This window comes from Gymnodraco acuticeps, unplaced genomic scaffold (assembly GCF_902827175.1).
Source record: "Gymnodraco acuticeps unplaced genomic scaffold, fGymAcu1.1, whole genome shotgun sequence".
Taxonomy (NCBI): Eukaryota; Metazoa; Chordata; class Actinopteri; order Perciformes; family Bathydraconidae; genus Gymnodraco; species Gymnodraco acuticeps.
The window spans coordinates 3082291-3096999 of NW_022989800.1; the positions used below are offsets into that span (position 1 = coordinate 3082291).

The 14709-nt window shown below is 41.2% G+C and overlaps 1 protein-coding gene across 5 annotated transcripts in view; it reads right to left on the reverse strand.

The window, feature by feature from the left end:
- cdh23 (cadherin-related 23) overlaps nucleotides 1-14709 on the reverse strand; it is a 221556-nt gene that overhangs the window by 57386 nt on the left and 149461 nt on the right. For all 5 annotated transcript variants that reach the window (XR_004569981.1, XM_034226090.1, XM_034226097.1 and 2 more), the window contains 8 exons: nucleotides 10057-10121; nucleotides 9277-9514; nucleotides 7213-7318; nucleotides 6533-6660; nucleotides 2514-2586; nucleotides 1509-1625; nucleotides 1071-1183; nucleotides 795-902 (listed from right to left, as the gene is read on the reverse strand). Coding sequence is in view for 4 of the 5 variants with exons in the window: in XM_034226090.1 (XP_034081981.1) it covers nucleotides 795-902; nucleotides 1071-1183; nucleotides 1509-1625; nucleotides 2514-2586; nucleotides 6533-6660; nucleotides 7213-7318; nucleotides 9277-9514; nucleotides 10057-10121 (948 nt within the window). In the remaining variant the exon portion in view is untranslated. The remainder of the gene's footprint in view (nucleotides 1-794; nucleotides 903-1070; nucleotides 1184-1508; nucleotides 1626-2513; nucleotides 2587-6532; nucleotides 6661-7212; nucleotides 7319-9276; nucleotides 9515-10056; nucleotides 10122-14709) is intronic.

The window sequence follows — 14709 nt, forward strand, 5'->3', positions numbered from 1 at the left end:
AAAAAATGGTCAGAGGGGCAACAGTCTGTCCAGCGAGCACGGAGAGTCACATACGCTATGCGTCGCATCACTGGATGCACCATGAATGGACTCAACTGAGGAATGGCTACGAGAGATCAGGACCGAGTGTAAAATGTAGCGACTTTTTAGCAGCGTAACACTTGTATCTTTCATTTCACTTTCCTCACCATTTCTCCATCCCGCTCTCTCCTGCTCTGCAAGATGGGTTCTCGCCTTCTTTCCTGCGTAGCAGCTGAATCATTTGCTATGCGTATGACTGCAGGCTACATTTTAATTAGCAATCGGACTCCCTTAATTACACTCACTGACGCCTCTTTAATTAATGGACAATCAGGGCTTAATTAACAACAACACATTGCCAGAGACAGCAGCAGGACGATGAGAGAGTTTGGGGTAATATCAGAGTGTTTACTTTGTGATGACCTACGCAGTTATGGCAATTTGTTCATTGAGAATGAAGGACTATGCGTGCACATGCATCTGTTTTTCATGTATACTATGTCTTTAATGACCTTCCAATGTTGATCACTCTGAACAAAGTTTATTTTTAATTAAAACTCATCTTTTGCCTACAAGTTTTCAAACTGAGTAATAACATCAAATTACAGAGTAAACTAATGATTTCAATCTGATGTTCAGCAACCATCAATTCTATGCTAATATTTATTAGTCTGATCGGTTTATTTGCACTGTACACCTTATCATTTTCTCAACCATCAGCCATTAATCTATGTATAATGTAAAGTTTAAAAAGTTGGGCTTAGTGTACATACAGAGATAACATCAGTGTTGATTGGACTCATCTCCACTACGTTGGTATGGTATGGATCTTCCCTCCACATAGGGACATTGTCATTGATGTCCAGGATGGTGATGTTCACCTAAAGAAAGTGGGAGTTAATTCATGATGTCAGCTAAATAAGAAGACCTTTGATCATTGTGGCCAACAAGCAAGAAAGTCATAATTTAATAGAAAAGTGATAGAATATGTCTTTATAACTAATTATAATTGATTGGACACGGGCTAGGATCAGAAATACATTGGTTACCGTGGCTATGCCTGTTTTCTGCTGAGGGCCCACACCTCCATCCACAGCTCTGACTATCAGAATATACTCTGACTTCAGCTCTCGGTCCAGCAGGGCTGTGGTGGTGATCTCTCCTGAAACACACACAGGATCACATCATATGGACACCCAAGTGAAGGCCAGATATGTTTTTACAAAGCGAATCTTGTCTCGTGTCAGGATGAATTTAGTTCAAAGTTAGAATAAACCCAGCCATGATGTGCATCAAGCAAAGTAAAGAGCTAAAGAAGGATTTAGAAAAAGGGTTTTTCAGACACTGATGTAAATAAGCACAGATATGAAAGAATCATTTTCAGGCCAAAAAATCTAATTTGAAAGATAAATGGAATCAGATCTCCAATGACAAGTACACTTTCAGTAAATGCACCCACTTGTACAAGCAGGAACACACACACACACCTGAGCGCGAGTTGAGACGGAACTGAGAGGAGCCCTCCAGGGAGTAGATGAGTGAGGCCTGGCCAAACTCCCGCGAGGCGTCCAAATCAGTAGCATTCACAAGCAGCACTGTCGCCCCTGTGGAGGAGAGCGGGGGATGAAGGGGAGCGAGACAGAAAGAAAGTTACAACTCGTGGAGGGGGAGAAATAAAGAAATAAAGTGAACTGAGAGACAGTCATGGAATACATATGTGAAGTCTAGCTGCAGAGACAGACTGAAATGGCATTCAGAGAGCTAATTTCTTCTCCGCCCCCATCCACAGCTCAACTCATGGCATGGCAGTGAGTGGGTTTATGGATTAGTGGATTATTGGCTTGTTTGGCACAGCCTATACTTGGCACAGCCTTGATCAATACCCAGGCAGACAGGGGGATGAGAGGCTAGCCCTGAGCTCAGCTTTGCTGCCCGAGCCTGAGGCCCGCAGCTCGGGGCCAAGCACTTTAGCCACAGTCCCCTGAACCTCAGCCCTGGCCCAAGCCGCTCAGCTATGTGCCCCTTTAAAGCGGGTCCGAGAAACAAAAATAAACGGCGTATGCTGGAGCTCGGAGAGAGAAAGGGGCGGTCAAACATCTCATTTACCTCTAGCGACTGGAAGCTAATCTATTGTCTGGGATAAAAGACTCTTCTGAATGCATGCATGAGAATGAATAGAGCAGCCTGTGATTTTGCCTTGAATAGCCAATATCCTGCATTCTGATAGAGAATTTAAAACATTATGCAAAATCATAACAAATAAGATAGTAAGAGGAAGAGGCCAGGGGAAGCATATACAAAACAACATGCCCCCAAGAGGAATGCAGAGCCATTAGTGGGAATATGCTAATAGAGAGGCAATTCAAGTAAAAGGGGACTGCATGTGCTGCACATGGTGTTTGGAGTGTGTAAGTGCTGTGTTGGTCCTGCACCAGGAAATGCCTTCTAGAAGCTAAACTGTTACCCCAAATGTATAGTGTAAAGTGACTCACCTGCAATAATGTTCTCTGGGATTTTGACGATGTAAGACGGCTTGCTGAACTCTGGTGGGTTGTCATTTTCATCCTGGAGGAGGTAGAAACATCAACAACAGCTCAAATTGATTCCCCATAAAATAAAAGCTTTGTTTGAATAGTCGGCCATTTATAATTAGCAATGAGATTACACTATTTGAGAATCAAGACATTAAGAAGAACAACATGTTAGCAGCAGTAAAACTGTCGTAGCAGTAGTAGACACATCCAGTCAGCTGATTAAACTGAAATCTTCTTGGGCCAGTTGGATTTATAGCCTCAAACTGTGCAATGTAGTTAATCACATTCACTGCTTTAGTAATGCAGGAGAGAAAACAAACTAGACCTGGACAAGAAGAGTATTAGTGCAAAAGCTGAGGTGGATATTAAAAACAAAGACGCATTTGAAATAAAATCATTTCAAACATTATTAGTAACGTCATTACGTAAAACAAAGGGTAATCAAGAGCTGTAATTTGACAGCGATGAATGACTACAGCATGGATCAGCATCCACTGTCACACAGCCTTCCTCAGAGCGTTTATATATTTCTCACAACGTCCCACTCGTTGAATTAGAATCTTTTCACACCAACTCATCCAGTTGTGTGGCTATTCACAGAGAGACTCCCCACTGCGTGAGCGGCTGAGAAATGTTAACACTTTAACAACAGTCACTGGCACCATTATCTATCGGGGCTCTGTGTTACACTGGTGTAAAGCATTGTGTGTGTGTGATGCTGCCAGCCACTGATAAACCCCTGTGGTGTGAGTCACGACACTGTGGAGGACAGAGAGGGAGACATAGAAGGAATACACAATCTCTTTTGCATTCCAGCGCAGATTGCCTTCATTCTTTCACACAATATTTATCCCTCATGTAGGATGCGTATAGATATTGCGTACTGTCCTTGCATATAATATTCAGGAATATTCCAGCTGGATTCATCTATTCTACTCTGTCATTTCTTCTTTTATGACTAAAAGTTACTTGCATAATGGATTTCCATCAGGGGAGATGAGCGTGAGAGCCAGTAGAGATGCTGTTTATGAGTTCTGGTTGCTCATTATATTTTTTACTGCCGTATTTATTGTATCTTAGTAAAGATCAACATTCGTGTTCGCTATTTGAAATACAGAAAAATAACACCTAGTCTGTTGAAAAAGGCTGGAGTACATGATGTACAACACATTTCTATTACAAATGCTTTAGATGGATTGCATCAAGTTGGAAACTTTTAATTATACGCAGATTATATTGTTATATTTCTCGTCCTCTATTCTGGGATAGACTTCTCATTAAAAAGATGCCAAATTCAGTTTATAGTGATAAGATACATTATAAAAAAACTGCGGCGGTTGAATATGCATCATAGGGTGTTGTGAATTTGTCATTGTAGGACCAACAAAATATTCAAACTCATATGAAACATGGTATATAACTTGATATGAATCTGATGTGTCATACATGTGTATAAAGTAAGAATAAAAACATGTTGGTTCAGTCGCGTAGAGCAAGCAGACATGATCAGTTCACAGCCTTTGGCTAATTAAAAGCAACACTATCAGAAAACATTCATACATATCTGTAATCAGACATGCATTACAGGGTGTTAGCACTGCCTTACATAGTGTAGAGAACATGGAAAAGCATTCAAACGAAACCATGAGACAGGAGACTGCAATAGCACAACATCATGACATCTTTTAAACATGAGAAAAGACAAATAACATGACATCTACAAAAGTAAAAGTGCAAGTGAATGCAACCAAGTGTTTGGGCAAACAAGCAACATAATATCTTGTGGAATAAGAGCCCAGAACCTTGTGCAGAGTTCATTATTTTTTTCAACTTCTATATATTAAAGTATCTCTGTTGCTCTGTGGGTTCATGAACACGGCTGTGACTTTCTCTAGTGTCTTAAAAGAAGACATTTAGTGATAAGAATGACAAAAGCAACTGAACTGGAAGCTCTGATAGCGGCACAGTGTGATAAAACTGCAAACAAAAGCTGAAGTCAGACATGGATCAAAAGGAACTTAGAATAATTCAGAGAGAAAGGAACAATTGTGAAATCCAATATGTAAGTGAAGGTCAGGAGTGGACGAGGCTGCTGACTCTGTCACACACTGGTATCGGCATTGAAATAAATATGAAGACATCTTAATTTGTATTCAGTGCACATGATGAAACAGCTACATTAGTTCCTCTACCAAGTCTCAGGCTACATTTCAGCGTTACATCTGAGAGGAACTTAAATGAGAAGATTTCTGTAAAAGTTTGGAGATGTTGCCTTTGAATTGGGAGTGTCTGCTGCAGTGCCGAGAGTCATTAAATACTTCCTGCAAAAACACCACGCTTGAAGATATATTTAAGAAAGTGTAAATTGGAGAGATTCTCAGCTAAGAGGAAAAGAGCAACCAACAAACAAGTTTTTTTTTTGTACTATTTGGCTACCTTTCTTGAACCAAAAAACATACAAGATGATTCCTGCAGAAAGGCTATGATCAAACACAAAGCCATATACTGAGAGCCTAACTTCAGTATTACACCGTAAGTTTAAGGCGACTTGATAAAAAAAGGATCCGTTTTTATCCCTTGAAGTGCATTTGGGTAACGAGAGATCATTTGACTGATATGGAGAACAGTAAATCTATTTATGATGAAAATGTAAGACTATGTCAACTGCAGGACAATCTATTTGTTTTGTATATAATGTAATAAACTGTTTGTATAAACAATTAGCTATGTATGTGTTTATAAAGGGACTGTATGGAGAAATAGACTGTCCCATGAACATGTGATGATAAATGACACTGGACAGGAGGCTGAGGTCTAAGTAGTAGTACTGTGTTATATAAGCAGTCTTTGAACATGAGGAAAAGCAATATAAAAATCCCATGTAGTATTATTATTATTATTATATAGGTTTTTGTGCATGTAAATGCAAAGGCTAAAATCCCAAAGTTCCCTCCAAAGGGAGTTTCTCTCCCCCTGCCTGAAACGCCTCCAGTGGACTCTTTTATTAACTTCGGTAACATAGTATCATCACTATGTAACGCTTGCGCTTCTATTTGCTAGCGCTGCACCACATTGTACATGATACGCTAAGGGCGGGACATCTCTAAACGGTTGACCAATCACAACAGAGCCAGCCAGCTAACAAATAAGAGCGGACTGATTTCAAACAGAGGGTAAAAAGAAGTAGTATGAGAAAAATAAAGAGCTTTTTGAACATTAAAGCATGTCGACATGTCACATTAGAGGCAGACAATTAGCATAATAGGGCCGCTTTAAACTAACACCTGATCCATGTCAGTAGCATAACTATTCATTTACAAAAAACAGCTGTCAGTACATCAACATTAACAAGGATACTGGAATGGTTTCAAACTACAGGGAATACTTGCTATTCGTGATACTATGCAATCAATATTAACTTTTTTACAGTTAATGCAGGACTTGTGAATAGGTGTTTTACGTAACAATGATACGTAATCAATAAAACACAACAGTAGAGAAAATGTATTAGCATTCCTGAGACCTAAACTACACATCCAACATTTGAATGTGTTTTTCAACCTTCCTACTAACACACCAGATGTTGTCATTTATAATGAGAACAGAAGACAAGTATTTGTTTTTAAGGTAAGCTGTTCTTTTGACCACAGCCTGTGGGAGTTGTTTCTCACTTACAAAGAAGCAGCTTGTCAAAAGTGCTCTCTCACAGCTGGAATATGAATGCAGACTGCTAATGTTTATATTTTAATCTCAAAGGCTGGTGGAAAGTGTTCTGCAGATGAGAGAGGTGTCATGAAAAAAAGACTAATGTCCTTGCATGGTGGTGCTCTGTGTCTGCAGCTGCTGACTCCACATTTAAAATTGCACTGCTACTTGACTTTTGGCGTGGTTGCATATCATGACAAAGCAGTCAAAACAAGTAAGCGTTGTTTAATGTTAAAAGTGTTACCATGCATATTTTGCAGGGTTGTACTTACAATCACTTCCACCGTGACAGGGACGGTGCTGTTGAGGGCGGGGTTTCCTCCATCTTTAGCCATCACTGTCAGGTAGACCATCCCTTTGGGAACTTGCTCATAATCCAGAGGCCTGGTCACACTGATGACTGATGGAAGGAGAGATAGAAATAGAAAGTGGGATTTTGGGCTATTTATGTTTACCTTCGACCTGCAACAGCATAATATTTTAGCAAATGGTATGATAACCAAAATAAACATAGAATTACATTTTTTTTATACAAGTTAAAATCAGAGGTTTAAATGTTTTTTTTAGTCTCTCTCTAATTAAATCCAGTATATTTAACAATGTTGTAAGAACTGAGTGAAGGAGTATGGAAATCAGGATTACAAATGTAAGAACTAAACTAATTTCAGTGGTGGATGACTCTCTGCATTATTCTATCATATTTATAAAACGTTTTTTAAATCTAGATTCAGGATTTTAATTTGTTACACATAACCTTATTTATGACCATATCAAATCTAACATACAATTGATTGAAAAACACTCGTTTTATTGGGGAAACCAAATGACTATCTTCTTCGGGGGACATTGGAAACCACATCACTGATATGAGTTGTACAAATGAACTTGTTTAAACATCCTTATCCAGATAAAAATGAAAGATTGTGGACAGTTTCCAAAAAAGTGAGAGTACCTGCGTAGCCCTCCACCATGACGATGCTGAAGTAACTGAGGAAGGCCGAGGCTGAAGTGATGGTGTATGTCAGGAAGTTGTTGGGTGGAGAATCGTCATCTGTAGCCTGTGGGGTGGGCAGAGAGTTTTGAGTGAGACATGAGGACGGGCAGTGTAAGGGGACAGATGCTGCAGTAGACAGTGTTAATATTTATATGTGTACATTCGCGCAGCATGTGAGGGTGTGAGTCCGTGCATATGTGTGGAGCCAGGAGGTTGTCAGTCAGTAGCGGCATGTTGTTGGACAGATTAAAGCTGATTCTGGCTATTAGTGGCGCGGGCGTCAATGCTGGAGGAACACCAACCGAGAGGAGACAAGCTAAGCATGGCAGAGGACAGATGAAGCTATGCTTTTGTGGGGCTAATCCACAACAACATCAACAACAATAATGACACCCCCTCATTATTCTGGATCTGGCAGGAACTTGTACATGAGTCCTCCGGCTGTGCGGAGAGTCTACTGGGCCTCACTGGCATCATTAAAGGCTGGACAGGTTGTCAGAAACACTCACTTGTATCTCACCACAACACGCATATCTCTACTCTCTGATGCCATGCCAAAGTGTTGAGTAAGCAATACCTTTCTTCCCCCACAACTTCCTAAACTGTGGCTTTTCTCTTCCAGACTGCCTTCCTATATCCAATTTCAACAACTAGTCTCATATTTGACGGTCCTTTACCGCTAAGGTAAGAGGAGTTAGGGGGCAACAAATCCAATAGGCGAGGAAGAAAAGGAATAAGAAGTGGGGAGAAAATGAAATTAGTTTTAGCTGTTAGAAAGCATTAGGACCGTAAAAGAAGGATTTGTTTCTAAAAAGAATAAAGCAAAGGCACTTTCTTGCTTTATCTCTCAACACATCCTCTACTTCTATCAATATCAATATTTTCCCTCCTGCTCTCTTTGGTTTCCAGAGTATATGTGTGTGTTTGTGTGTATTAGCTTCGAGGGAAAATCGCTGACACAGAATTGTGCGACTGGCTTCTCTGGTCCTCTCGGGCGGCGTATTAATATCAGCGGCGTTTAAGGTTAGCTCAGACTAATCAAACACAGTGAGCCAAGCGTTGAGCCCAGTCATCAGCTCAGCTCCCACAATGCAAAGGCAAGCGCCAGAGTGCAGCGTGGCGGGGTAAGCCACTGCTGTACCCGCTGCCACGAGGGGCTTAATAGTCTTTCTCTCCGGGGCGCAATCAAAAGAAACGCTGAGCCATTAGTTACAACTGTGCCTGTGTACCTCTGCCTTTTGTTTGGCAGTGACTGATGGCCAACACACCGCGCTGACCTGTTCTTCTTGGATACAGTGCACACAAACACACTGCTGCATGAACATAGCAACACAGAGAAACAGAGAACAAATGGAAGGAGGGCAGCAAAACCTGTACTGTACATGTGAATGTGTACACACTTTGACTTTCTGCAGTTTGCTATACCTATTAATGTGCATGAGTGTATTTTTAAATGCAGTTTAGAGCGGTTTCATAAAGGAAATATTTTCTTTCTACCAAACTTCCCCCACCGTTAAGGACAGATTTGCATCCATGAGTAGTTGGATGCTTCGTAGTGAAAAAGTTGGCGGGAGAAGTTTGATACAAAGAAAAGAAAAACAAGGTCTGTGGATTATCTTGAGTAACAGGGTAATCATTTCTGGGAAGAGACATTGCTCTTGAATGTTTTTGAATCTTGAAAACCATTTTTTGGGCTATTTAGCCCAATTTATTGTAGAGATGATTCCAACACTTGGCAAATCACACCAAAATAATTTAAGATTGACAAAAAGTAGAAGGATATTCTTTTCCCCAAATGGGGTTGAACTGTCCCTTTAAATCAATAAAAAAAAGAATGTCTGTCTAGAAATGTCGTACATTTATTTTGGTCTGTTATTATTGTTTATACTGGTCTTAAAGTAAGTGACGGTCACAGGGCTATGTTCACAGGGTATATTACATCCACTATAAACAGGTCAGATAACTGCTGAGTAACAAGGGTAGTCTGAGCCTTTGTCTGAGCTTGTTTTAAACCCGCCTCACCCTGACGCGTGCCACCGGCTGGACGGCCTGTTCGTTCTCTCTCAGGGAGCCCACGTACGCCTCCTTCTGGAAGAGCGGAGCGTTGTCATTGACATCCAAAACGTTAACACGGATCCTTCCCGTTGTTTCTTCACCGCCGCCGTCCTTCGCCAGAATGGTCAGCGTGAAGCGCCGCATCAGCTCGTAATCCAGAGCGGCCCGCAGGATGACCCAGCCTGTCTCATCGTCCACGGAAAACCTGTGAGACGCAAATAAGAGGAAATTAGAGACAGGTTATTACAAAAGACTATGTGGAGGGTTATGATGAGATGTTTTTGTCATTGTAACTTAATACTTTAATGTAATGCTATTGCCATCATAAAAGATAAACCTAATGGAGACTTTTCTCTAGCTGTGTCTCTACCATCTTAAGTAAGAATGCTCAGTAATGGGAGACAGGGAAACTAAAATGTAAGCAGCCAAACCATAGACTATATATATATATATATATATATATATATATATAAAGGGCCAAACTGATAGTGTTTTTTTTTTCTAAAGATAATGAAGAACAGAATACGTCATTGTGTATTACTCTGTGTGTGTGTTTCTGTAAATGTGTGGCACGAAGAGAGAAGGCACAGAGAATAACGCCAGCCATCATTGTAGCTCAGCTGTCTCTGGCGAGGCTGTGAGGCAAGAATTGTGCGGTATAATTGTTCACTAGTGGCCAAATAAATGAAACATTTATGTGAGCGTGTGTTTGTGTGGACTGTTTAAGAGCATGTAGCCGTGTCTTACTGGTCTGGCTCGTCACTGAAGTAGTAACGCACAATCCCAAAAGTGCCTGCATCTCCGTCTGTTGCCTGAAAGACACGAACAAATGAAATGTTTATCATTATTATCTTGTACGTTTTTACAGCACATCCATATTGTGTTTCTCATTCCGATTTAGATTTGTTTTGTTTGTGAGAGATGCTGCAGCACAGTCAGTATAAGAAAAATAAGGAAGCACTTTTTGAAAGTGTAAAGCATGTAAACATGTCACAGTAGAGCACAAAATACAAATATGAAACCTGAAAATTAGGATAATAGGGCTCCTTTATTCAAGTTTTATGTTAAATGTTATTTGAGAGTAGCTGTCTTCAAAGGCTAATGTAACCATTGAAAAACAAAGTTGTTCATGGAATGCAACTTCATAGTATTTGTTTGTAGATCTTAACCTAAGTTTATAAAGTGAAAACGTTAAATATCCAAAGGTTAAAAGGTAGCATATGCACAGATGGGGAAATGGATTTGAGTCAACTTTTTACCTTTGGGTGTGCCTGTGTGTATGTGTGTGTGTTCTACCGTTCTACCATGTCTTTAATGACATAATATAGACTAACAGTTATCATACGTAAGAATAGCATAAAATCCTGTCACTGACAGAGTTTTATCCTCAGTTTCCCAAATGTCTCACCCCAACAGCTGTCACTTAATGTACCACTTTATGATAAAACATGCAAGACATGCCTCACTCGGAGGTGTTGATTGGATGTAATCTGATAACGATCTACATGGCGCCTGAAAAAGCAGCAACAACTGCTGTCATACGTTTTGCAGATAAAAATGGTGTCAAAGGAATGCAACATAAAGAGCAACACTTCCAGGAATCTTGTACTTTATGAAACCTCAATCTGTCTTTGTAAGCACATGCATGCGCCTGTGCACTGCGCACCGTGCACTGACACGCGGCCTGTTGTGTCGCGGCTGATGGATCGTGGCTGGAGAAGCTGTTGTAATAGAGTTTCACTTGAGTGGCTCTGCAGTCAGTTGAAGGGCCGAACTGGAACGTGTCTGCAGCCTGCTCTGTCAACCACGGTGCTGAGCACTGTGATTCACTGATGCCCTGATACCGACCTTATTATGTAGGCGTGTGTGTGTGTGTGTGTGTGTGTGTGTGTGTGTGTGTGTGTGTGTGTGTGTGTGTGTGTGTGTGTGTGTGTGTGTGTGGTATGTGAGTGTTTGCATGTGGTTGTGAATGATGCCTGATGTGATCTATATTCACCAATAGGTACAAATGTGTGCTCTTTTTTGGCCTGTGAATGTGGATGCATGTCAATCTGTTAGGAATTATCTTTGCATTTCAAATTGAACACCTTTATGGTTATGTGTGTTTGTGTGTGTCCATTTCGAATGCCTCCCACAGACGGAACAACGGCTGGAGCTATCAATGTGTTTTTTCCTCCTCAGAATCACACCATGCTGTTTAGCTCAAGCCCGTAATTTCAGGGAGCTCCCACTACATCGTCCTGTACGGCCAATCGATGGTTCTTTTTAATGTCCAAACGGCCCTTGCTTTGTTGTCAAGTGCACTGAAGCACATCTTGAGGAGAAAGTGGGACACTAACTACATGTGAGGTGTTTGGGACTCCAGTCAGGTTCTTACATTAACCTTTGAGTTTTTATCTGTCATGTCTCGATGACCTCATCATTTAATGCCACTCAATTGCTTCGCCCCCTCTCTTTTTGAATTCCTTTCCCATCCCCCTCCTTCTTTATCTTTGCCTTTCTGTCTTTACCTCACTTTCCTCCCAGCATCCCGAGCTCCGCCTCTTCCTCCTCTGTCTCCCCTCTCCTCTACATATCTCCCTTAGCACACTCTTCTCCCTCGACGCCTCCCTCCCTCCTTTGCTCCCTCTCTCCCAGGTGAGTGACAGGCCCATAAGTGCTCCAATGATAGTGGCGCGGGTGTTAGCGTGACAGCTATCGAGGCGGTGACAGGAGCCTGGGAGCTCATAAAGCCACTGATTCTGCGGCCGAGCCACTTTCACCATAACGACAGACCGAGAGAAGGAGAGTGAGACAGACTGAGACGATAGACACCCCGCCCCCAAAAAAAAAACCTTTAACTTTAGACGCAGAAGGCCCGAAGCAGATGAATAGATTAGTTTGTGTAGGGGTTTGAACTAACTTAAAGACCATGGGCCCAGATCCTTGACACCAGGGTATTATGCATTTGTTCCCTATCGACATGAGAGCTTCAACTTTTTTTCGCTTGGGGAGTTGGAGGTGACTGAAAAGTTGGCGAGGTGGAGAGCACAGGGAGAGTGTATGACTTAATGAGGAAAAAAAAGTGACGTGGTAATATAAGCTGGGCAATGTGCCTGACTAATGTGTCTAATAACCTCACTGACAATGACAACAAGCATTTAAATGACTGCAATGTTTTTGCTGGAATAAATAGTTTCATGCCAAATAGGTATAGCTGATGGATTCATAAAGCCAACCTCCTAGTAACTGAAAGAATACCAAATAAAGTATGGAGGATGCACATTGTCATTGACTAATATGATACAACACCCTGGTGATTGATGACCTGCTCTCTTGTCCAGATGCACAGCGATGATACACTGGCAGTACATCAGGTATCAGTCAGTGTTCAAAATCCAAACTAAGTTGTCAAAGAGTCAGGGCTCTGCTGATTGCCAATATAAAGTCGGCAAACCCTAGGGTCCTCAGGCAGTAACTACAAAAGAGAAATTAGTTCTCAGTTGACCAGTTTGGTTAAATGATGTGTTTCCTACCTTCAGAGAGGTAAAGCCAGCAGGCAAACAATGTGTGTGTGTGTGTGTGTACATGTCTGTATATATTTTTGTTGTACCAGTATACTAGTGTGCTCAATTTTGTGTGTGCATGCCTGTTAATGGCAGTGTGAAAGTTTGAGTGCTATGATTGGAGCATTATTGGGTGCAAAATGTAGTGTGTATAGGTTTATGTGTATGTAACATGGACACACATGAACAGAGATGCACCCTGTGTCATGATAAAGTCAGCCTTTGGGTAAATATGCACCCCAACCATTTCCAGTATAAACTTCTATTATCACACGCAATTGCTTTTCAAGAAAAGGCAGATTTGAGACCTTCCCGTCGTATGGCGTGAGAAAGACAGGGGTAGTGTGTGTGTCTGTGTGTGGGTGTGTGCCTGTGTGTGTAAACTGGGGTCGTGTTTGAGGGGCTACAGGAGCAGATTATCGGCCTAGCTATCTCTTGGACAGCGATGGGAGGTTAAAGCTGTACAGGCTTCTCTATCGTTAGTGAGCTGGAATTTGAATTGATTGGCTCCTAAAATTGCTTTTTCTGCTGGAGCTTCGAGTGGCATGGAAAAGGAAACCAATTACTGGCTGTCAAAGCCCGCTGTCAAAATAGAGATGACCCTCAGTCCAAACACAGACAACCCCCTCTGTCTCAGTGTTGCACACCTAAACACAATCACAAAGAGTAGATAAACACACACACACACACACACACACACACACACACACACACACACACACACACACACACACACACACACACACACACACACACACACACACACACACACACACACACACACACACACACACACACACACACACACACACAGGATGATGAGGACACGGTTGTCAGGTTATCTTTTTAAAGGCTCTCTGTCTCACTCGCTCTAATTTCTGTATCAAGATCAATCTTCAGAAAGGCTACACAAGTGGGAAACACTTGGCCTTTGAATGAGCCCTGTCGTGTTATCACTTTGCATACAGTATATAGTAGTGTTTGTGTGACGCACAAAGCAGAATCATATGACATATTCCATGCTGTAACTTGTGCTGAATAAAGCACCACAACATCTCAGAGATTTGAGGTGAATCCAGACAACTCAAGCACACCATTTCTCTACAAATCATGTCCGCTCAGTGCATATTCAAAAGAATATGCAAAAGTGATGAAAAGAGCTTTGTCGTAGATTAAAGGGTCAAGTCAATCCGACTATACTTTCATGGCTGTATGTACAATAATCTAATCATTGGTTCCTGTAATTGTTTGTCTTGTCCATAACGCTTGCACAGAGATATTTTCTTAACCATTTCATTGTAAGAGACAGGGATCCAAAATCCACAGTTGTTCTGTGCTAAAGTGCTTTAAAAACGTTGACTAAAGCTAAAAGGCCAGTAAAGGTTACAGAAGTCTGAGTGAAGCAGATGGAGCGGGTCTCTGCTTTTTAAATCTTTTCAAGTTTGCATGGAAAACCTTGCAAGTTGAGTTCTCTAACTCAAACTCCTGAAGCCTCATATTGGCTTCGCCTGGACTTGATCTTAATATATTTAAGATCCAATTCATTTATATACTTAATTCATACAAAGACTGCACTGTTTGTTATTTTTCTTTGCAATGGAAGAAGTCTTTATTGTGAGTTGGACTAGGGGAAACTTTTTCAGCAAACAAAATGTTTTGGTCTACATGTGGGTGTGGTTATGACAAATACTATGTACAGAGGAGAAGTCAACTGAATGGAAGAGGTGAATGAAGTAATTAAACAAACTTGGATTTTTAATCCCATAAACCTTTTGGTTGCTGTCCTAATATACACCTGTTAGTATTTCTGTTCAATACTACAGAGGAAGACTCTGAGCAAAGCAGCAGACTGGGC